Below are 26035 nucleotides of genomic sequence, written 5' to 3'. Positions count from 1 at the left end.
CGCCACTGAGTGAGGCACCATTAGTGAAAGACTCACTTAAAGATATACACAGAGAATGCATGAGGTTTGGCAACACTGCTCTACAAGCAGATTCATGATGTTAACTAGATGGAGGTCTGAGAGCGGCTGACTGAGGCCACACCTACAGTCTGCTGATTGGCCAAGGGAAAGTCACCGGTCCAGAAACTTTCCTGCCCCTCACCTCCACTTGCTTTAGCCACACCAGCTCACTCGCAAAGATAAAATGAACAGAAAATAGTGAAAGGGCAAAAGGGGAATGGGAAGACAGACCAGCAAGAGGGCCTTGTCCTCGGCCAGCTTCCTCATGCGGCACAGCTTCCACTCCTCGCCACCATCCGCTGCATCCTCCGAGACGGCCTCCTTGGATGGCGTCGAGATGCCGGCTGCCTCCTCATAACCCTCCTTGGACGACACCTTGGACCCCTCATCCCCCCCACCACCCACCTCCCCCGCTCCCTCCTTGCGCTTGCTCCTGCGCCTCTTCTGCGTCGCCTCCTTATTCGCTGACGAGGAAGAGGGATCGTCTCCTCCCCCACCCTTGTGCTTGCCCCTCTTCTTACCCCCACTCACCACCTTCTTCACCTCCCCCTCCACCTCCAACTGCTCACTCCGGATGAGCCACATGTCAATATCCTCGGATGCCTGGAAAACAAAAGTACACAAAATAACAAAAACAACATTAAAAAAACATCCCTTAGTGATGAGTTGAATATGTACTTATTCTTCCACTGTTAATTACACAGCTCAAAAATGTCATCTAGTCTCAAATATGGTACATAGTACCAATTATCAAATATGGTACCAGTTATCAAATAGTCAGGCCTGCATTCAGATGCATGTATTGCGATCATCTGGCTGTCTTATACTTTTTAAATTCAGTGCACCAGTAGTTAGTGCTCCAAGCAAGGTTTTCATTGCACGAGCGAGATGATCATCTGCCTTCAAGAATGAATAGTAAGGAAAAATGTTCCTTGGGGGACACAGTAAAGGGTACTGGAGTGTATCCTGAGTGAACGGTCGGCAGTATCCAGGAAGACAGTTTCCGGAAAGCACTCAGGCGAAAGACACAGTCGGCAGTCAGAGTCAGCACACAGATGCCAAGCAGTTGGCAGATGTCTAGGTGATCCAAAACGACAGCCGTCAATCATTGATCATTGTTGCAAAGGCTTCTTTAGCTATTCTTAACAAGCTTCTTGTTCTTAAGATAGAGCAGCAAGGGTCAATATTAATTATAAAAAAACATTTACCATGTTGACACATATACCATCACTAGGAGAACAAGAAACATTAAGGATCATTTTCTTAACATTTGATCTCAAACCAAGAATATTTTGCATTGTAATCCTGATTTTCAATCTATCCAATGCATGTACGGATATTTTGAAGTAAATTTAAGTAAGTAAAGAAAAAGAAGCCAACATGGTATAGAGGTTCCACCATGCCAACCATAATAACTTAAGTTGTATATAAAATATAATGCCACTTAAGGAGGGATGGGAGGAACGTCACCTGAAAACCCACAGAAGATAAAGGGAGAGTGTGTGTCTCATACAAAGTAATGTAGCTACAGTAAATATTTGATGATACATTCCAACGAAAAGGAAAGTACAAACAGATAAAGGAAATAAACAGAGCGATGATTGTTTTCTTTGTAACTTTGGTTTGCAGTCATGCTATTTAAAGGACTTAAAAACACATTCTATTGATAAAATACATGTTTTGAAGTGCTGAGGGGAAATCATGACGAATGGAGGTTAGGAATGGGAGAGAATCTAAGGGAGTGTTTGTGGGGGGACGACTGTAGGAACAATAAAACAAGTGATAAAACCAACAGCAGTTAACCAAACAACATACAATTGCTACTCTAATGCTCATGATTCTAGTCGAAGAATCCATCACAAAGAGGAATAGTTAGATTCATGGATAGATCCAGTATTTTTTCTGGGGGGGCACAAGGGTCTAACAGGCAAATGGTCTTCTCATATTTGAGATTACAAACAACATAAAACAATTACTGTATGATATATTCTCTTCTTTTTAATATGAAAGTTATTAATAAGAAAATAATTTAATAAGTTTTAAATATTAATAAGTTAATAAATTACAGTTATAATAAAGACAGTTTTCAAGCCTCCTTCCCACTAAGGTGATGCTTTTTTTTTAGCACTGACAAGCGAATGAATAATGACCGGCAAATGCGTCTTCTTGACTTGGGCTCAAGGCTTAAATGATTGAAGCTCCGTAATATACATAACAAAATTAACGTAATAAAAACTGTATTAAAAATATTGTCCATTTTTTAAGTGTCGAGAGGGGCACATGCCTCAGTGCCCACCCCCTAAAACTGCCCATGGTTAGATTCACACCCACCTTGTTTGATTCAGGGGCAGGCTCCCCGATGCTGTCTTTGATCACACCCACGTCCAGTCTCTCCGCATCGCCTTCCACCTTCTCCTTCTTGCGTCCCTTCTTGCGCTTGCGCCCATCCTCTCTCTCTGCCTCCTTGTTCGCCTTCTTCTTCTTTGACTTCTTCCCCTTCTTCTTCACCCCCTCTTCCTCCACAGCTTCCTGCACCTCCCCATCCTCCACCAGCACCCCTTCCCCCCCACCCTCCTCTTCCGCGCCCGCCCTGTGCTTGGCCACTGGCAGCTTCTCCTCGTCCCTCAACGGCCTGCCACAAATAGAATAAGTACTGAAAGCAACCCAACACACATATCAATCAAACAGCAGCATTGACAGATAGGCCACGCAATCTAAGGGCACAACAACTAGCGTACGTCATCACTCCTTTCTCATGAAAAAAATTAAACTTTTGAGTCGATTCCATACTTTTTTTTACTTTCCCGACCTAAGTTTTGACAATTTTACCTTGAAAATGACAAGCTAAAATTGACGAAACATAGGTCAGGAAAAGAAACACTTGTGAAAAAGATTAATAGTTTTATTTTTTTATGAGAGGCAAGCCATCATAATTCCACACTGTGATGTTCTGAGTCCTTTCTGATACATGTCACAATACCTGGAATAATAAAGTTGAGCAACTAACTGGCTAATATGGTGAATACGTCCGAGGACAGGAAATTCAAATGCCAATGAAAGTTGAAAGTAAAAATATCTCCAAAACCCATTTTTTTTTAGGTTTTATGCAATCACCAACAGGGAGGAGAAAATGTGTTTAACTGCCAAGGGCTGGGCTAAAACTTCTCTGTTCTTCTCCCCTTAAATGATTGGCAAGGAAAAATTGAAAAAACATGTTTCCGAGACATTTTTCCTACTCGCATTAATTGCCATCTGGTTTGGATCTTTCCTGCGGGCATATTGATCATATGACCAGATGATTAGTAAGGATAAACTAACGACCATTAACTAGAGATGTGCGAATAGTATCCGCGAATACTCGAATACCTCGAATAATAGAAAGTATTCGATATTCGAGATCTCGAATAGTTATGCCAAAGGTACCGTCTCGAATACCTCGAATACTTTGAATTTCGCGTCATACACTGTCGCTCGCACGTCGTTGGTAGTTGACTCGGAAAAATGAGAACTCTAGTCGTCTAGTGCATGCAGCGCCATTTTAGGGAAGCTGACGAAATATATCAAATTCACGGGTTCGAGCGGTGAAAAGAGTTCGACGTGGGGAACCGAAATTGATCTGATGAAAAAAATCCGAAAATCCCAGGTGTCCCCTATCAGGAGAACCTCAGTTCCGTGGGATAGCAACATTGGCGCATTTCTCACGATCCGCTATCCCCATCCATTCAGCGTTCGCCCCACCCTCTCAGACGATTTCCTCTTCCCCAAAAACAAAAAAATGGTCCCGGCTCGTGCAGGGATCGTATTACGAAGGCCTCAGCTTTGAAAAAATATCAAGTTACCGGAAAATAATAGAATCGTGTTTCACCCTTCCTTCTTTCTCCCCACTGACCATTTTCCAGCATCCATCTTTCGATAAAATGAGAGGAGGTGTTTGCCGTGTGTCCTGTGTGGCTAATAATGACAGGCACTTATTTTGAATCTTCCCCAGGAGATGAAACTACCATAGGGAGGAACTCAGTGCCGTGGGATAGTGACATTGGCGCATTTCCCACGATCTGCTATCCCCCTCCATTCAGCATTCGCCTCACCCACTCTTGACGATTTCCTCTTCTCCGAAATCAAACAAAAGATCCCAGCTCGCGCAGGGATTGTATTACAAAAACCTTAGCTTCAAAAAATATCAAGTTACGCGAGAAAAATAAAAACGTGTCTCGCACCCACCCCCTTTTCTCACCCACTGACCTTTTTCTACCTACCTGCTTCGAATTTCCCCCGTTCTCGAGGTCAACTGCTGCATGAGTCATCTACTAGCCCGAAAGGTGTCTAACAATGACTTTCGGCAATTGTTATTACACCTTTATTGGATTGAAATATTACTAATGTGCGCGTAATTTAAAAAAGAATAAGACCAAACACGACATATTTCTGACTTTATTTAAGCATTTTGCGCAGGAAAATAAATACCGGGAAGAAGAAGAAATACGACGGAGGCGTAATGCTCAAATAGGGTGGTTTCCTATTATTTTTTATTGCCTAAATCGAAATATTAATACTCCTGAAGTACGTATTTAACGCTTTTAGAGTTTTATAAGACGATATCTATTTTTCGCGATTAAATTAAAAGTGAAAATTTTCAAGCGCGCGAATACGCGACGGGTAAGTATGAATGCCGGGAAAAACTCCGCGTGACGTCGTTCTGGTTCCCGCTGCCGCAAGTGAGGTGACCTTGGGGCGAGGCTATGAGCGCTATTACGACGCAGGATGCTAGCAGGTAGCCGAGTACCATGCTAGCTGGTAGCGCTTGGCTTAAATAAGGATTATTAATACCTTATCAAACAGACTGTGTGATTATTAAGACATGTTTCCCTGAGCTCTGTGCCTCATGCATGCATTGGTAACCTCAGACAATGTAAAACTCCGATCCTCTCGTGTAGAAACTAGGTCCCTGTGATGTCACGTGGAGTGGCATCGCATAGGCGCCAATCTGGCCTTTTTCAAATGAGGTAAAATTGAACATTGCCATTAGTCTAAACCGGTATTTCTGGAACGAAATAATTTGTATATTATGAATACACTAATGGTGGGTAACGAATCACAATCAATACCTTTCGTTTTCTTTAATGAAGGAAACTACCCTATTGTTTACATAAAATTAAAATATTCCATTAATCAGCTAAATTCCTGTTTGAATCCTTTAAAGGCAATCACAATTACTCGCCAAAATCTTGGGTTTCCTACTGCATAGGCGACCTAGTCAAACATTTTCACATTCATCGTTTAGTATTCGAGGTATTCGAATATTCGAGCAATGATTTAATATTCGAATTCGATATTCGAATTCGAGAAATCTACTATTCGACCCATCCCTACCATTAACCCTTTAACAGCACAAATAAGCTGAAATAGGCTACTGAGGATTCCTGGTGGCTACTGAAGGGCAAGAAAAATAAAAAGAGGAATACAAGATGTCCGCATGACATCTACTTGTCAAAAGAAGAACTTCTAAGCACCTATGGACTCAGAGAGAAGCATAGTTCAAATCCTCAATAGACGATGAGAGCAGTCTGCTAAGGCAATCGGCCGATCGCTTATAGACATTAGGAGCAGGTTAAGGGTTAAGCAATGGCCATTATTATGTAAGCGGCATAATAATAGGATGAGGTGATTGACAACTTAATTAGGACGTGTGCCTTAGGTGAGGGTGGAGAGAAACCCAGGGTTGACTTTTACAGCTCTTAACTGTAAGTACCAGTGGGGTCCACAGCCCATCCAACACATGATGTACAACATAAAATTTACTTAAAGTACCCTCCAAAAAGCACTCAAAGCAAGGATTAGGCTGTCTTTCATAAATCTATAGACAGCACCAGATTCTGGACTCAGACCTACCAGGTGAGAAGTAAACACACTAATCACCACACCAACCCTATCATCACACCTTACGAATTCAGCCCACGCAAATTAATACATCCAATTGGCATACACATGCTGATTTTCTATGTGGTCATCCAATAGCACTGCTAACCATTATTAAATACAAGGATTCAGATGACAGGTAATAATTGGATTTTTTGCAATGAAAAAGAAACAGGCCTTGGCGTTGAATAACTGAGCCAGTGAACCTTGAATAAAGCAATCCAATGCATTCATAATAGTAATTTTATTATCCAACAGCTACCACTCATTTTTTACAGATTCACAGAGAAGAAGAAAGTATGACTTTATCTAGTTATGAATTCAGCTCAGTTTGGGCAGAAAATACTATATAGTATATTATACTGTAAAAATAGACTATTGCCAATATTTGCGATAACAAAATACTTAGAAATCAGAAAATCAGATCAGTAACAATACACCAACATGCAGTCTTCTCTATAGCAAAGGTCAATGATTCAACTTTTCAATAACATTTGATGCCATTAAAGGTGTACCACATCATGGGTAAATAAAATGCCCACAAATATGTTTGTTAAAATGATATCTCATTAGGATATTTTCTAAGCCACCCAAAAAATACCTGCAGAAATAGCTGGGGAGATATTATTATATCACGTCCAGAGAAAAAGATAACTATAATTTTTCTGGCTGACATAGTGTTTGCTATATATCCCCATATCTACACATCATTCATACCACCGCAAAACAACTTGGAAATTCTTTTTGTTCCCAACTTCACTTAAGAAAAAATCCTTTCGCATAACCCCAATTGTCTACTTGTAATCCTAGAAGTCTCATATTTATCTCACTCCTATAATTGCCAACTTCAATTATTTTGTTCATACCTATACCTGATGACAATCTTTACCTTACTTTTTACTTTTATCCAATAACTTATATTCATTCCACTTTTTATGTTACAAATGAATTGGTAATTTTGAATTACTCAGGAACAACCAGTACTTATATCATGCCTTAAACACTTTCAAGTCCAAAATATTGAAGAGAATGAAGCAGTGATCACTTGTAACATACCACTCAAAAATGTTTACATCTACTTAAAAATAAAAAGGTAAAAATTAACAATACGATCAGATGATGACAGGTTCATCCTTGCTTATCATGCACCAGCATGCCATAAAATTACTCTATGTATTTTTGTCTCCCTTTAAAAAAAATTATAACTAAAGAATGGTCAGTCTTTTACCTTGGCGACAATGATAGTAAAACATTTTTTTGGAGTTTCAATTCGTACATTTAGTAGGAGGATAGAGTCAATGTATTGTCACCTTCTCATGATATAAATAAAAATATTACCAAATAAAGGGACCAGGTTGTGTAAACTGTAGTCCACAATGTAGCACATAGTTACCACGTAAGCGCGTGTAAGAGGCGCACCTTTTTTCCCAGAAATTGCAGCCAAAAATGAGAATGCATCTCTTACACAAACTTCTTATCTTCCCCCTCCCCTTTACCGGTCGCAAGTGCAAGGGGAACTGTGTGGCCTAGGTTTTCAGTGAGAGTCAGTCATCTGAAACCCTAGGTCAAAAACAAGCGGTAGGCAGGGAACCTCATGCGTGTCATACAATCATATAATTGCTGAAAGCTATCGAGACACCCCCATAGAGGTGCGTCTCTTACACGTGTGCGGCTCTTACACGCACTTATATGGTAAGATAACTGAATTAAATTTTCGGTGACCCTGCCACATATCCAGAATGTAACTTTTCTGAAAAACTTTGAAAATCATTTTTTTCCAAGAGAGGATTTGTTATTTATTATCACACTGTACACTGATATATATATCACACTGCCTGAGACTACGTGTTAAATCTGCTTTGATTATACATCAAGTGGGGTTGATGAATTAAAATTACATCCACTTTTATTCTGGGATATTATCAAAAAACATGTTTAAATTTCCCACACTGCCCTCCAGTAACTTTAAGAAATAAAATAAAAGAAAAATGGAAATAGGGGTAAATAGAGTAGGATACTGACTCATCGAGGTTGATGTCAAGGGCTCGGTGTGGGTCGTCTGAGGGCCTTGAGTCTTCCTCCTCACCCTCCGACGGCTCCACACCCTCCGGCATCTCGCCAATGTCCGTATTCACCACGTGCATCGGACTCACTTCATCATCATCACTGGCCGACACGCCGTTGTTCACCTCGCGTGACGAACGCTTGCCCTTCTTGCGTCCCTTCACCTTTTTCTCCCTTCCCTTGCGGCTGCTCTTCTTGCGGTCCAAGTCAAGATACTTGTCCGATGACACAAGACCTGAAGTGAATGATAGAGAACTTAATAGAGCAAGTTCCCCTGGCCTAACCATCCAACTTTCATAGAATGCAGTTGATTAAGATTAAAGAGAGAAGCTATATTGATTTCAAAAGGTACATGTAGTTAATACACAGGAGTTCATCTTACGATTTTGTGACAAGATGAAAGAAAGCATAGATCCATGCATTCACATGACAATCTCATCGTTATAGTAATATTTGGCTTCTAAAGTCAGCGAATCAGAGATGTCAGTTGTGTTAAGAGGAAATATCATGGCTTTTGCTCACACCAGGTGATTGAGTCAACATTACATATTTAGTTTTCATTCACTTATTAAGAAAACAAAAATATACCATCAAGATTAATTTTTACATTAATTGAATTTAGATGGAAATCTATTTCGCACACTTTTGTCATCTTTCCATGACTACTTATGTGTTACCTTAAAATTTTCCACTGACTGTGGCCACAAAGATAGAATTTCAAATTGCATTTTTAACAATTTAGCATAGGCATTTACTTCAGTAATTCCACTTTAGCTTTTCAATTATTTATGCATTCATAGGTTTTGAATTTACTTCCTTTATGCCAATTTTTCCTTATTATCGCAAAAACAAGCACTCATCAGAGCCCACACATATTCACAGCTGTGTAAGTCTCAGACAATTGCTCTCCTCTGAAAATGATGACTGCATACTTCCTGTTTTAACTTCATAAATTCAACTGACTGGACTTATTTCCTTGCTCATATTTCTAGTGTCACAAATAATTACATTTACGGTAGCTATGTATCCCAAAACAAAACAGCTGTAAGACACGGTACAGCACAGTAATTCTACGGTATCTGGAAATTAGCTACGTCATAGCAAGGGCATTAGGAATATGAAGGTGCCTAGCAGGTTACACTGTCAAAGGATGAGCATAACATAGAATGAAGATGTATCAAATAAAGCAAGTGCAGCAGACTCCTGCATTAACATTTTTGAAGGGACAAGATACCTCAGTAAAAAATGAAGCATTGCCATAGCATATGAAGTCTCTTGCGTGAATGACTGACTCATTACAAACATGAAAGCTTCCAGACTGGAGAGCTGAATTGAGCACTGATGTGGCAGACCAAACAAGATTTGGATGATAATTCTGAGAATCTTGACTTTCTTGCCCCTTACCCCAAAAAAATTGAGGAATTGGAAACTGGACATGGATAAACCAGAATTTTTTGACATTTTTTCTTTATTGAATTTTTGACAAAAAAAATTCTGGTTCTTCCATGCTTGCCTCTAGATAACAGCCAGTGAAACCTACTTCACTTCTTCATTGTTGTTAATTATCCTGAGAACGAAAAGCACTTCAATTGATCTGCTTTTTTATTTCCCTGGGAATTCCAGAGAAACAAGTATTCAAACCTTAACTTCGACAGGCAACCCAAACATCCTATTGCTGTATAACACTCCACAAAACTGTGAAAATATTTTGTGAAAACAAACCAATCCATCACAGATTAGGAATTACTCTTTAATACTGCTGGAAACTATTTAATGCCCCAGCATTTCCTCTCCCTGCTATAGAAAACATTCAAAATGCATTCATTGCACTATTTCCATGGCTACCTTAGGTCGATGGTCTCTAATGAGGGAAGTATGTACACGATCTGGCATTGGTATTGCTTAGGGTGTCTTAAGGCAACTAAATTTCTGGATAGACCATGAGACTATGCACACCTACAGACTATGCAGTCACAGTCCCTGCATTATGAATTTTGAGGGATAAAGGATGAATAAATTCCTCATAACAAATTTTAAGCCCCCTGTGAGGTTAGATACCCAACATACGCTAATTTGTGGTGAATTACATAGCACCATGGGCCAGGTTGGCATTCTTGCTTCTGATGAGCCGCACAAATAGTGGTAATGCCTAACTGTGTGAACAAGTCTATAGGCCACAAGAAAGAGAAACTATTACGATAATTTTGAAAATGAAAGTGAAAATACTCATAAACACATGATAATATAATTTCTAAGTGAAATAATTTTCTATAAAAAGGTTGTTTTCCTAACTGGATCCTACCTGTGAACTATGTTGTGAGGACATTTTATTATTACGGAATGCAATGGCGTTTGTGATTAAAATCTTCATGCTTTTTACATGAGAATGGAGTAGGACCAACTGTGAGTTCCTCATCAGTAGGTTTCCATTAAATTTGGTATTATTTATGTATGTTACACAGGGATTTACTGTAGCAGCAGCCAAGCCTTCAAAGGAAGAATTCACTTCATAAGAGACACCAACGAGGAAACAAGACTCACCTGCGATGTGCAATGGAGTGGTCAGCTCAATAGGAGCCACTGGAATGTCTGCCACAGAATTATCATTCACCTTCTTGCTCGAGCCCTTCAGGTAGTGCGGATTGTTGGCCAACTCCAAGCGCCTTGCTTCCCTCCTCTGAGCACATGCAATTAGATCAAAGGATTATTAAATATTAGTAGATAATAAAACAGGTTCCACGGTGAAAAAAAGGATAAGAATAGAACCCTTGACTTGAATGCCTAGCAGTTGACTAAAAGCTAAAATAGCAATGATACACACTGAATCATTTACATAATCATCAAGGATAATCTGAAAGACAAAAAGGAAATATACACTAACAAAACAAGATTTGGAACACTTTTGTCATCTTTAAAACCATATCAGGGACTCTTATATACTTCTTATTGTTATAAATGTATTTTCTTGATTTATATTTATATATGTACTTTATTTCAAGCAGCTTATGGATAGCCCTTCCTTAAGAAATACTATGAATTGCACTTTCAGCTAGCCTTAAACCAACTTCACCATAGACAATGGCCAACGACTAAAAACCACAACACCCTAATCCCATCCCTTCCCTCACCCCCCCTACCCCTTATACCTTTTGCATTTCCTCCTCAGAGAGATTCTGGCTGACTGGGTGGTGGCTGCCACGCACATACAATTCACTGGCAAACAGCTTCAGCCCACCTCGCTCCGATGTCCCAAATAGATTCTCCCCAACCTCCTCCTCACTCTCAGAGCTTTCTGATGGCGGGTCGTTGATCCACGCATCCAGGTCCAAACTGCAACAACAAAGAACATTGTGTTCGCAAGACTGTAGACAAGATTTCCCAAAAATTTCCCCAACGTTTAACTCTCATTCACCCTGACATTATGTGCAATCAGATAAACATTCAGATAGCAGCAGAAATTTTAAAATCAAATTAAATTTAAGAAACCACACCAATATTACTTTACCCATCGAATTAATTGGTTGCTGACCGGGAGAGTGATTAAACGGGGATAGTAGGAGAGACCTCTGTTCATACCTGTAAATAATTTGGCACTCTAATTTAACTGTAATATGTAGCATGGTTTTTAATCACTCACTGGAATCATTGAAATGAATTATTCCACATTCCATTATTCCTAGAGGAGCTTTATACTTTCATATACAAATAGACCACCATCTATTTTTCTATCACCACTTGACTTTCCCGAAAGGATTTACAAGGGGTGTGGATGAGAAATTCTAGATTAGTGAGTTAAAATCCTAGATTTTCCATTTTTTACCCAGTCCAACAAAATTCCAAGCTTACAAGGAAGGAATTCCCACTCAAGGAACTGGCTTTCCAAGAAACTCAACAATAAAAAAGACCAATCTGTCAACATTCAATACATGCCACAATTTCTCACATTGAGCACACAATGGGGAGGGCAGTGGGAACTCACCCGTCTGGCACCTGCACCTTCTTCTGGGCCTTGGGTGCCACAGGGTTCAGCTCCCCTCGGAATAGCGCTATGAACTCAGCCGTATACGGATCTTCCTCGCCCCCACTACCCTCCCCTTCCCCAAGTGTCTCCTCGCCCATGCCGTCCAACAGCCCCCCCACCTTCTTCCCCTTCTCCCGGTGGCGCTTCCTCTTCTGCGCCAGCAACTTCACTATCTGCAGTGCCGAAGATGCCCGCTCCTGCACCTCCAGATCACCGCTTGATGCAAAATATGGCAGCTTTTCGAGCAGTAGATCTGAGAGCTGTGAGAGAGAGAGACATAAGTAATCACACAATTCTGTCGTCAATTCTTAGAGGCATTACAATCATGGACTTCGGAACGAGAAAGCTGTTCATTCAACCAAGCTAATTTGATTAGGGGTGTGAAAGGTGAAATTTTCTAGAAAAAATTAGAGTAACAACCAAACTTCAGCCACACATACTACAGCCTCTTAACATAAAAATTAGGGATAGACGGACTTACCCAAAAGAAACTTATAATTACTTTGTTTTATAGCAGGTTACTCGTATTATAAGTGCACTTGAATTCTTAAATATCTGAAGATCCAGGACCTGAAATCAAGTATCTGATCTGGATCTGAAAAAAATCTTGGATCCGTCCATCCCTAACTTTTACATCACTGAGTGACTGCACGGAGTTCCTCTCCAAGGAGGTTTTCAGCTCCAGGGAATCACATCAAAAAAGAATCCGGCAAACCTTATCAATGGTTTCTGGGTCACCACCTTCATTCTTTGGCCTTGCCATCACAGCCGCAAATAATTTAAGAACATTGTGCACAAAGACAGCTTGCGTGTGGCCAGGGAGGGAAGGCAGGCGTCCACCACGCAGCATTGCTTCCAGCGTTGACACAGGCGAGGGCAGGTGTCTGGAAAAAATACATCACTTGAGATAGAATTGCTATGCAATATTTTTTTAATAAATGCAACATTATTGTAGTCAAAATATTGATTTAAAGGAGAATTCAAGGTTTTCTAGGCTGAAGTTTTGAATATCCAAGTAACTGTGGCTTTCCATCAGATACATTTTTTTATGCTTAATAAGCAAAAGAGATTTCCCACTTTAAATGCAATTAATTAATATTAATGAAACTAAAAAAACTGACTGATGACACTCAAGATGATACTTTGCTTTGTCTAGGAGGTTAGGAATGAGTGGTGGGAATGCTGTACTTGTATCCCAGTAGCCAGCAAGCTAAATAAGCTATTTCTGAATTATGGCCAGATTTTAAAACATTCCCACTAAACAGGCACCATTGTATGACAACTACATAAAACTGCCAGCAAATAAAATCAAGAACTTAGTAGGTCTTGAAGGTGATGATGCCACTCACTGTGAGAACTCCCCACAAATCCACGCAGCAGCATGCAGCACCTCCGCCACTGATGAAGCAAGCGCACCACAGCCGGTTGTGGTGCCATCGCCTGAGCTACCACCAGCACCGCTGGCTAGAAAGTGGGCATTGTCAAGGAGCAGAGCCATCTGGCGAGTGGCAAACGGTCGAATTGCAGCCACTCGAATGCCCACATCCAGCAGCTGTCCAGCCACAAGCGATCCCTGGCGACCGAGAGCCTCCACACGCGTCAACTCAACCAGCACACTCACATACCTACAATTAAAATATCATATCATACCCATTTGAGGAACATACATTTCCATATGCACTGCAGGAAAACATTATAATCTGCCTTTGTAAGCATTGATTAATCAGCTTTTCATTGATATGAACACTCATATATTTTAATTACAGCTTTACTGTTACAACTTGGCATAAAACATTTTACTTAAGCTTCCACATTTATTGAGGTACTACAGTAAAACCTCTTTACATCGTAATGGAGGGGACCAAAATTTGGGCGATTTGATGTATGGAGGTTCACCATAGAGAGGTTTTAGTGGTAAGCACCATTTTTTCATATCCTTGGGAAATGAAAGGTGCTACTGTCTTTTAAGCCATTATATTAATTAGAGATGTGCGAATAGTATCCGCGAATACTCGAATACCTCGAATATTAGAAAGTATTCGATATTCGAGGTTTCGAATAGTTATGCGAAAAGTACCGCCTCGAATACCTCGAATACTTTGAATTTCGCGTCATACACTGTCGCACGCACGTCGTTGGTAGTCCCAGTGAGAAATGGATCATCGAATCTACGTCGATTCGACGTCGAAGTACTCATCGATAAAACGTCGATGGTAACACATCGATCGATGTCTATATGGTCCGAAAATCGACGTGTTTTCGACGTCGAAGCCATCGACGTGTTTTCGACGTCGACGCCATCGACGTATTTTCGACGTCGACGCCATCGACGAGTTTTCTATGTCGACGAGATATCGTCTTTTTACCTGCGATTCCTACTAATAATTACGGAAATATACATCTTTTCGGCTAATAAAGAGCATCTATTGCTGCGCCAACGACGTATTTCAATCGAGCACGTAAAGTCTAAACAAACGAAGGCTGAAATAAATTTTAAATGGTGATTTGTAATCTTAAGTCCTTCGTATTCATCTTCAATAATAATCAGAAATCCTTGAGAAAAAATGTGAGGTGTTGACATCTATGACGTGAGTATAAAGGTATCGAAATGAGGTAAACGTAGTCACAAAGCCAAGCTTGTGCATATCGCATACCACGCAGGAAAGAAGTAAGAACTTGGACGCAAATAGAAGGTCCGGCGTATGTGGCAAATGTGTGAAAATGGAAATCTTGAACATATTCAATAGGGGAAGCTAATCCTACCTGTCATACAGTGGTCCAAAAGCAGACCGATTCCGAAGTATGAAAGACGTAGCGAAGCTTGTCTTTACTAAGCGACGGAATGGCATGCCTTTTTCGATGATTAATACGAATCCAAAAGCTCATTAAGTTTCAGAAGGATTTTAAATACAAATAACAGGATTTAGAGCTAGCAAAGTTTGTCGCGCAAAATAAATGCGACAATAAATTTTCTATACGGTGCCGAATGTCTCTGTTCCGAGTTTACTGCGAGGAACTAACAGCTTGACTGAACCAGACTGAACTAACTGCTATACGCAATCGAACTTCAACGGTCAAGTTACAGAATTAAAAGGGATCAAAGATTGTTCTCGGAGATTAAAACTAATGTTTATGGATAAATAAAATAATTATTTAATTTTATATTTCTTATTTAAGACACATATGTTGTAATAGCGTCTCACCGTTATTTTTAAGACATTAAAACTACATCACTAAGTCCTCCCCTCAGCCAATCAACACGCTGACCCCGCTGACCAATGAGAATAACACGTCGAAAAATCGTCGATTGAACAAATAAAATCGACGTCGACCACATATCGATCTATAGTCGTCGAATCGACGAAGATTCGACGTAGATTCAATGATCCATTTCTCACTGGGAGTTGACTCGGAAAAATGTAGAGAACTGTAGTCATTTAGTGCTCGCAGCGCCGTTTTACGCAAGTTGACGAATTACATCAAATTCGTGGATTTTAGCGGTGAAAAGAGTTCGACGAGGGGAACCGAAAATGGTCGGGTGAAAAATTCCGAAAATCCCCGATTCCCTCCACCAGGAGAACTTCAGTGCCGTGGGATAGCAACCTTAGGGCATATCCCACGATCCGCTATCCCCCTCCATTCAGCACTCGCCTCACCCACTCTGACGCTTTCCTTTTCTCCGAAATCAAACAAAAGGTCCCAGCTCGCGCAGGGATCGCATTACGAAGACCCCTGCTTCGAAAAAAATATCGAGTTACGAGAACAATAAAAACGTGTTTCACGCCCTCCCCCCTTTTCTCACCCACTGACCTTTTTCTGGCTCCCTGCTTCGAAGTTCCCCATTTCTGGAGGTCAACTGCTGTGTGAGTACCGTGGGATACTTGCATTAGCGCATTTCCCAAGATCAGGTATCCCTCTCCATTCAGCACTAGCCCCCCCCTCTGAGGCTTTCCTCTTCTTCGAAATAAAAAAAGGTCACAGCTCGTGCAGGGATCATATTACGAAGACCTTAGCTTCGAAAAAATACCAAGTTACACGAGAACAATAGAAACGTGTTTCGGGCCCTCCCTTTTCGCCCCCACTGACCTTTTTTTTCCTACCAGCTTCGAAGTTCCCCATTTCTGTGAAGGTCAACCGCTGCATGAGTCATCTATTAGCACAAAAGGTGTCTAAGAATGACTTTCGTCAATTGATGTTACACCTTTATTGAATTGAAATATTAGTAATGTGCGCGTAATTTCAAAAAGAATAATACCAAACACGACGTATTTCTGAGTTTATTTAAGCATTTTACGCAAAGAAATAAATATCAAAATACGACGGAGACTTAGCATTCTGGCGAAACTCGATATGAGCAGCAGAGCTTCTCGGAAGTTGATGCGGTATTTTTTTCCGAAAACATATATGTATCAAGTTACAATTTATGAGTGGTGCTATAAATCTTTATTGTTACAGTCGCAGACAAAGGGATATTTTCTCAGAATATTTGGTTTCTCCCTGATAGCATTCCAATTCATTTTCTTATCTCGTGAGAACTCCCAAAGATGGACTGAAAATAATTGAAGAAAATCCGGTGGAAAAGAGCTTGTATTTTGCAAAATGCCTCAGATTGTCAGCTAGCACTTGGCAGCAGGAGTGGAGGTAAAGCGATGTTAGTTGAATTAAAATTAAAATATTCATTAATCAGCTAAATTCCTGTTCGAATCATTTAAAGGAAATCAAAATTACTCCCCAAAATGTTGTGTTACCTGCTGCATAGGCAACCGAGTCAATCATTCCAGCATTCATCATTTAGTATTCGAGGTATTCGAAATTCGAGGTATTCGAATATTCGAGCAATGATTTAATATTCGAATTCGATATTCGAATTCGAGAAATCTACTATTCGACCCATCTCTAATATTAATATATTTAAATATATAGGTATGCATAAGTGAACATATATTTACAATTTAATGGTTACACAAAGGTAAAAGTAAATTGTTCAAGAGGCCTTTTTAGAAAATAAATTAGTTGATGGGTTTGCTTAAAAATTTTTTCAAACTCTTTCGAAATAATGTTTTCAATTCCACGAGCACCTTTTTAATGCCATTTTCACTGTAAATAAATCACTGGCTGTTTTCGTTAATGCCTTTTGACCTAAGAAATAATTCCCTTGTCTAAGGGTTGTAATTTACTAATAGTGTTCGGAGGAAAGAACAATAGTTTTATAATCTAAACATAATTTCTTCATCCTCGTATTTAACTGCCTGAGTTTTTTTATTTGTGCAGCCTAGCCAGTTTCTTCTGTTTTTCCTCGGTTGTTTAAAATAGATGTGAGGGTGAATGATGGTATTCCAAAGGTCACTGCCTTCTGCCTGTCCTCGTTGATGGCTAGGAAAATTGCTAATTATGTGGTAATGTCAAGTAGTCGCCTTCTTTTATTTCTCGAATCTATCATCAGCCTATGATTAATTAAGTAATTTTCATATTTTTTCATATTTATGGCAAATAATTGAAAATACTCCTTATTATATCTTTTAGAATTGATTTATCATTCTTATAACATGTGACTTGTTAAAGATTATTAAAAAATAATAAACACGTGACTACCGCAAAAAATAGACAAAAAATTGAGCGTAAATTTGAAAATTTTGTTGAATTCTCTCTCTCCAAAATACAATGCACGTAGCGTTCCGAAGAAAAACTCTGTCGAGGGCACACAGAAACGCTAGGTCTGCGAAAGGACGTGATTTCCCGGTGAGAATGCTGGGCGAACTACTTCAGAATGCGGCGGCGACGGTAAAAAATTTCATTGCCCTACCGCATATCAGCTAATTAGCTGCCTCCTTCACCTATAACTGCCGCGCATGGATTGATGTTCGTTCAGTATTGCTAGAAATTGACGTCCCGGACTCCCGATGGAATAGTCAGATTTCGCGGCATAAATACGCAGGCAAGACATATGACTGTCGCTAAGCGCAATAAATTTTAAACTACGATCGTTCACGAAAGCATCGAAAAAATTACCAAGGCGGTAGTAAGAAAGTGCTACACTGGGAAATATGGGAATAAAATAATTGCGAAACTGTATTTGATTTATTTCAAGTCGCGGAAAATTCTCGAAATATTTTAATTTTAGAAGCGGAAGTAGCAATGCGGTCGAGTAATTCTGTCTCCATGGATGGGAGTGAAGTTAGTTGAAATATTTCCGTCAGTACGTGATTATAGGCTGCGCTGGTCGCCTCTTTTATTAACTGAACATAGTATGTAGGCACTTACAAGAAAATAAAGCCATCAGTAAAAGAAAGCGAGTGTTATCGCGCAATTTTGACCGTGATTCGAGAGAAAACGATGTGTTCTGTCTTCATTTACCATCCCTTAATATTATTAGGATAGTTGGATGCCCTAACTAATGGTTAACGTGAAAATTATTTAAGGTGTATAAGAAAAAAATAAGCGTGAAACAGTTATCGCTGAAAATGTCATTCCATGTAGGTATTCGCGGCTGCATTAATGATCTCTAGTTGTCTCGGTACGATTTGCGGAGGTAGTTAGGCCGCCTCGGGGCTGTCTTGTTGGTACGATGTATGGAGGTTTTACGAGATAAAGAGGTTCACTACATAGAGGTTTTCCTATAAATTTACATGTAAATCTGACGGGACCAGAGGGTTAGTACGAAGTATGGAGGTTTACGATGTAAAGAGGTTCACTACATAGAGGTTTTACTGTATAATCAAAATATTCATGCACAGCTTAAGATCTTGGAGCTTTTAGCTCTCTAATACTGATTGTTCTCCTCACAGTGTTTTAATGCTTTGGAATAATGTCTCAACTTAGTTATTCTTCTATAATAACTTCTTAGTTATTTTTGAGGAATAAAGTCAGAACCATCCAGTTAATCAGTAGCTGATCTATTATATTTTCATACCTATGCCAATAATTAGAGTTTTTTTCATAAAATAATCTGGCTTAAGAAGAAAGTTATCACAATCTTGGGATAAATAGTACAATGGCAACCAAATTCATAAATTTTTACTGTTATTCTTTCTGCAGTAACTCCTGCTGGGAAATCAAGGCAATAGATACGAGGATTAAGTTTCATTTTTAAAAGGAAATGATGAAAGACAAAAGGCTGAACTGATTTTACGATTGTAAGTGTCAGAGGGGTTCCAAAAGTTTCAAAAATACTTTGCAAATGGAAATTCTTATTTTACAAAAACCAAAGAATCGTCATAATTGCAACATAGGCATTTTGAATTCTTGCAATCATTCATCATAGTTGGTGAATTGCAAACTAAACGTAATCGAAATAGAACACTCTAGTTTCAAATGAGCTAAATATACATTTTCAAACACTGTTGACAATGACAAAGCAGCAAATAATTGAGTCAGTCATGCCGCAACTCCTGCACTAGAAGCGATTGCCAGAGTGTCACTCACATCACTAGCACTAGAATATTGTCACCCCTATTACTTTCCTTCTGGAGATTCAGGAGAAAATAATGGGGGAATATTCGGAGATGTACGGTAATTCATTGAAAAACATAAAACAATTTTGAACACAAAACTAACATTGAAAATTAAAGAGATGACTTAATTCATAAGAATCTCATTGACATGATTAACCAACATGAAAGCATGGCCTACCACTCAAAGTTAGTGATGTACTGGTAATTCCCTTGCGAGCAAATCTGGACGATCTTGGAGAGGAGTTCATCCCGGTACGACGTTCCTTCTGCTTTGTCCATATGCACCATCAGTCTTTTAACAATCTCCATTAATGTTTTCTTGGAAACCTAATAAAAATAACTTCTATTAATTCTATGACATGGGATAAACACATATAAAACAAGTCATTCAATATTAACAGGATTAAAGCCACCAATAGGATGACCACAACTTTTAAAAAATCATTTCCCAGTATTTTCCCTGTGCTTTCTCTGGCAGTTTCCTCCATAATATTGTGTGTACATGAGAAATCAGTATCCCCGATCCAAGTTTCACCACGACTTGCCAAAGCCTTGAGAAATTCTTGCCCAAAGAGAAAGATGACCTCATCTCTCCAATGGGTGTTTGTCCCAGAAAATATGTCCGACACACATTCTCAAGTACAGTAAAATACTTGCAATGAATGAAAACAGGCTAGTTAATTAAGGCATTAACAAAGGCCAGTAGTAGGCCAGGGTAAAAGGGAACACCTTGAGAAAAACTTAGTCTTAGTCTACATAAATGCCAATAATAGGCTAGTTTCTAAAACAGGAAGGAGACAAGAAGGTGATGAGAGTATATACCATTCCATAGAGGAGATCAAGGGCCCTCAGGCGAATTGACTCATCCTTGTCATCCAGGCACTGCAAGATGAGGTCCTTGTGGGCTTGCACACTCTTAGGATGCGTGCGCAAAATTTTTGACATGGCCAGCAGACCCAGATATTTCACTGAAGCGTAAAAAGAAGAGGCTCTGACGACATCTAGGACAATTTTTCATACACTACTACCTGCATTACATGCGGTAGAACACAAATTGCACTACAATCGCTAGAATATTTCTAAAATGATAACATGCAAATATGTCTCCACTCTCATGTCATTGTTCCTTCACAATTTCAAAATAATTTATTATTCTCAATTCTGTAGAGGTGCAATATTATACCTGAGCTGCAATAGCCTCTTAGGAAGGGAGGCCTTTTTACAAAAAGCAAGAACATTCACACTTGCAATTAGAAAAAGCATGCTCTTGGATGCGTGCACTATCGAGGTTATTATAACTCACATTTTAGACCTTTGTTTTATTTTGAAGGAGGATGAATACTTAAGGCATTTGAAATAATTCTTTATTTTTTGCTCTCAATGTTGCAGGAATAGGAGTAAGTTGACTTTGTTTTACATTGTTTCAGATCTAATTGCCATAAAAATATGAACTAAATTACGAGTTTAACCAGAGAAATGTTTGATTCACATAAAATCATTCATTTTTCCCCATTATTTGTGAATAGTACAGAAATGATAGTGAATTTGCAATTGGCAAATTCAACAGGCTCTGCAAAAGGCATTTTTTACGAGTGTATAGAGAACCCATAAGAGGTTGAAATAACAAAATTTGAAGAAACTTAAAAAATAAGCCACATCCTTCTGATCACCTCGTTTTAAAAATTTACTATGATGCCTAAAGACGACAAAATTCCCAGAATGAATCATAAAAAAGGTATGCAATGGAATTTGCATTTAAAATATTCAAGCCAAACTCACAGTTCTGATCTGTATCCTCGATTAGAATTCGTAACTTCTGCACACAGAGCTGAAAGCAGTAGAGAATGTAATGAGAACAAGGATATTGCATTGAGAAGGAAGCAAACGGAAAGCACTTCATTCACTACCAAGAATAAATTTCGTAAATGAAATCACTCTCCACTTTAAAATACTACAGTAACTTAGGAATAAAATGTATATTTAACAGGAGGTAACAATACTTTCGAGGAATTTTCACACATGCAAGAGAGGCCATGACCACCCATTTTTCCTCATTCTTTCCACAGAAGAGAGACCCACTGACATGAACCCTCCACTATGATCCACTGATAATCATAGTTTTAATGGTAAACCAGCTGATGAAGGACTTGCTGGTATCACAGCCATAAATAGCATGGAAAATGATCTCAAATTTGTAGTGAATAAAATCAGCTGGATTGGGGTTTGAAGAAGGTATTTCAGGGCAGGGCTGGACAAAATACAGGCCAAGGAGTATTTGAAATACAAAATACCTTTGACTTTGGCATGAGAAAAACAAACTACAAAATAGTATTTTAAATATCTTATAAAATACAAAATACAATTGTAAGGACACTAAACAATCTTTAAAATAATATAACCTGCATTGGCACGTTATGGATAGTTGCAAACATGAATAAAATGATTCCAACGAAAACAAAGTAATATCTGAAGCATATTGCTACATAAGTGTTATCAGAGCTACTTCAAAAGTATTTACATAAGATACATTTAGTTTGCGTATTTGAAATACCAAATACAAATTACTAATGGATTTCCAATACATACATATTTTAAAATACTTGTATTAGAACTACTGCCCAGCCCTGTTTCAGGAGATGCATTGAATACCAGCGCTAAGACAATTCAACAGCTGTTAATGGGGATAATAAATAGCATTGAAGCAATTAAATGGCAAACAAACCTGGATTGAGGCACTGTGATTTGGCATTCCAGAAGATATAGAAATGAGCACTGCAATGACGGTGTTGATACACTCATACAGTAATGACATGGCTGATGTACTGAAACAAACAGAATAATACACTTGAAAACATTTCTGTGTAAGTAGGTACATGAGAGACAAACTACAGCACAGTACATGTTTCTCAAAGAAGTCTCCAGTACAAAAAGAAGAAATATGCCGCTAATTCCTCGTTAAAACTTCCATGAGTACTCGTCATGTTAAGGAAGAACTTATGGACTATGTCGCCGCATTAATTTTTGGGTGGCCCCAACATGGCCAAAGGAAGCAAAAATTATATATGATATGAATTTAAAATGCCACCTTCTCAGAATCCCTTGAGAAAGCGACCAGCATCGGTCGAGAAACTTTGGGGCCACCCAATAATTGACATGGCGACATAGCCCAAAAGTTTTTATTTAAAGTATGCTGCTATTCATTAAACTTGAATGTTTTAAAATCACCATAAGCGTACGTGTATTCACAAGCATTATTCTAGTTGCATCAAGAAATTTCTTGCAGATGTGAACTAAAATTTACTCCTCCATGTGATGAGAGAGCAATGACTATGAAAAATAAAGTTATGAAATGCTTACACATAGCTGGAAACCATGAGCCCAGTATTTTATATATTCCACTGTAAAAAAATTACTGACTTAATTGACATGCATCAGCAAAAATGGGATGGGTTGCTCCACATTTCTGTTGGTCTAATTCCAGCTCGATACTTGGCCTTGGTTCTTTTATTTTTAATATGTTTTTTCCAGATTAGATATTATGTAACAATTCAAATAATAATTCAGCAAGTTATCTCGCAAGTGACTGAATCCATAATATAAGTAAATTTGTAGTGTTGTAGTTGCAGTAATTGTTAAAATGTCCATAAACATTGGAGGACTCAGATTCTAACTCGATCAAAAAAAATGACGCTATGCGATCCAAAAATATTGATTGATTGATGATATATGATTAAGTGAAATAAAGTCATACTTCCACTCAAATATGGCTCTCATAATTCTTTCACTACAAGTAAGCATAAGTCATATTCTACCAGCGTTTAAGCCTAAGGCTTCAAAGTGAAAAGTTTTCTAATTGGTTTTTGCGCAAATTAAATATTTCAATGCTAATTCCTATTGACTTGGGTAACAATTCCAGCTCTATGCTCCATTGGAAACAAACCAACCATCTGTAGTATAAGAAATTTAAAAGAAAATACATTACCATTTCTCTAATCCATAAAAATTAGGCATCAACTTCAGATCCACTTTTGACACTTGAAATCATGAGCTTGTACAATTATGGTGCAATCACTTGACAAATCTTAATTATAATGGAAGATTAACTGACTACTTTACACACCATTTGAGGTGAAGGAGACATCCATTCATAATAGAATCATAAGTACTAACGCAAGGCATATAATGTGACTACTGACTTATTTACAATTTTACAACAATAACAGCTACATACAAATCAAAATACTCAGCATTTGGGCAGCAAAGGATAGCCGAAGGATAACCTCTACATCAACTACCGCTTGAATGATCAAATATCCAGCATTGATTTTGCCAACAATCACAGACATATGATTTACATCAAGAGATGAGCTGACACAGACCAGGTCAGCATTGTTACAATATTTCTGAATTCAAATTCCCTGACTTTTCCCTATCAAAAATCTTTATTCATTCCCCACTTTTCACAATACCCTTATTCAATATTTTTGCTCAGCTCTGACAATCAGGGCCAACTTCACCAATGATTAAAAAGAATTTCCTTACAGAATGTCTCAGAGGAGAGAAAACAAAAGAATAATTGGTGAAATAGAAATAATGCCACAAAATGTTGTAAGAGCCTTAATTATCCAACAACAACAATTGAAATGGTTCTTTATGGAATTAATCTATACATTTCCACAGACAAATTTACCAAATCTTATTGCATCACCAATGCAAGCCCTCAGTCAACTGACTAGCGTGGTTATTTTATTTGCGCACCATGCAATAAATTTTCCATAAAGCAATGGCCAAGATTTCATAAATTTTCCTTGATTTCCATGATCCTTGTAAAATTCTGACTATGTATTCCCTGGATTCCCTCACCAGTAATAACACTGAAGCTATTCACCAAAAAATTTGATTGAAAAATGATAAGCAGTCAAGGTACAACCTAAAAAGAAAATGCTGCATTGAATCTTTTCAAACAATATCACCTTATGTAAACCTTATAAAAAAATACCTTTGTGGCAAAATCAATATCACTCATACCCACTAACCAATTTGTAATAATACACAATAATTAAATATCAAGGCATGATTTGCACCAACAGCTCCACTCAAGTGACCCCGAATATAGAAAAACGTTCAATAGTTTGAAAAAAAAATTAAACTGAGCTGTTTCCACAAGTAATTTTGTCACCAACCATTGTTCCTTCTATGAGTTATGTTTTCAAGATAAACGTTGTATGCCTGTAATATTGAAAATTTTTATTACAATGTCACCACATGATGGATAAAAATATTTCATTAAATTTTCATAAAACAGTATGCTGTCCAGAGGGCAGTGAAAATTTAAGGTATAAATAAAAGAGGAAGTAATACACCAGTATTAATTTGCTCATAAAATTTAGGAACAATAAGGAAGACCAGTAGATGAGCGGGAGGCTAAATGAACAGAAACATATCGTCCATGAACATAGTTGAAATTCCCATTAACCAATAATAGTTACATGTTACTTTTTTTAATTGCATAATACAATCTCAAATCCCTGATACTAAGCAACCTCCGGATTGAATCACTGAGTGAGCTATGTAAAGGTTTGCTTTTCAGTCGATTTATAAGATGTGGCAAGTTCATATCAAATGCTTTAATTAAAGCTGTGAAAACAAATGTTCTATTCAAGCCCAGCTGGGCTAAACCTCAAAAACTTTTGAGTTCATTTCCAGTTCCAATGATATATTTGGAGTTTTAAGAGCATATTACATACACGAATGCATGTATAAAAAGTAGGGTTGGGTCGAATAGTAGATTTCTCGAATTCGAATATCGAATTCGAATATCAAAACATTGCTCGAATATTCGAATACCTCGAATTTCGAATACCTCGAATACTAAACGATGAATGTGAAAATGTTTGACTAGGTCGCCCATGCAGCACGAAACCCAAGATTTTGGCGAGTAATTGTAATTGCCTTTAAAGGATTCAAACAGGAATTTGGCTGATTAATGGAATATTTTAATTTTAAGTAAACAATAGGGTAGTTTCTTTCTTTAAAGAAAACGAAAGGCATTGCTTGTGATTTGTTACCCACCATTGGTGTATTCATAATATACAAATTATTTGGTTCTAGAAATACCGGTTTAGACCAATGGCAATGGCCAATTTTATCCTCATTTGAAAAAGGCCAGATTGGCGCCCATGCGATGCCACTTCACGTGACATCACAGGGACCAAGTTTCGACACGAGAGGATAGGAGTTTTACATAGTCTGAGGTTACCAATGCATGCATGAGGCACAAAGCTCAGGGAAACATGTTTTAATAACCACTTATTAAAACTGGCTAAGGTCGGAAAGTTTTCTTCGCTTGATAAGGTATTAATAATCCTTATTTTAGCCAAGCGCTACCAGCTAGCATGGTACTCGGCTACCTGCTAGCATCCTGCGTCGTATTAGCGCTCAGAGCCTCGCCCCAAGGTCACCTCACTCGCGGCAGCGGGAAGCAGAACGACGTCACGCGGAGTTTTTCCCGGCATTCATACTT

General features: G+C 38.6%; 1 protein-coding gene across 2 annotated transcripts in view; it reads right to left on the bottom strand.

Moving 5' to 3' along the window:
• LOC124167272 (AP-3 complex subunit delta-1) overlaps nt 1–26035 on the bottom strand; it is a 50050-nt gene that overhangs the window by 11190 nt on the left and 12825 nt on the right. Inside the window, exons 8-19 of one of the 2 annotated variants that reach the window (XM_046545181.1) lie at nt 22235–22334; nt 21292–21340; nt 20335–20480; nt 19691–19839; nt 13411–13686; nt 12777–12945; nt 12020–12321; nt 11187–11370; nt 10582–10717; nt 7999–8275; nt 2392–2713; nt 292–663 (exon numbers count right to left, since the gene is read on the bottom strand). In XM_046545181.1, coding sequence (XP_046401137.1) covers nt 292–663; nt 2392–2713; nt 7999–8275; nt 10582–10717; nt 11187–11370; nt 12020–12321; nt 12777–12945; nt 13411–13686; nt 19691–19839; nt 20335–20480; nt 21292–21340; nt 22235–22334 — 2482 coding nt within the window. The remainder of the gene's footprint in view (nt 1–291; nt 664–2391; nt 2714–7998; nt 8276–10581; nt 10718–11186; nt 11371–12019; nt 12322–12776; nt 12946–13410; nt 13687–19690; nt 19840–20334; nt 20481–21291; nt 21341–22234; nt 22335–26035) is intronic. The other variant, XM_046545182.1, reaches the window with a different exon arrangement.

Source organism: Ischnura elegans, chromosome 10 (assembly GCF_921293095.1).
Source record: "Ischnura elegans chromosome 10, ioIscEleg1.1, whole genome shotgun sequence".
NCBI lineage: Eukaryota > Metazoa > Arthropoda > Insecta > Odonata > Coenagrionidae > Ischnura > Ischnura elegans.
Note: the sequence above shows the minus strand (reverse complement) of the source record. Positions and strands in the feature narration are given on the sequence as shown.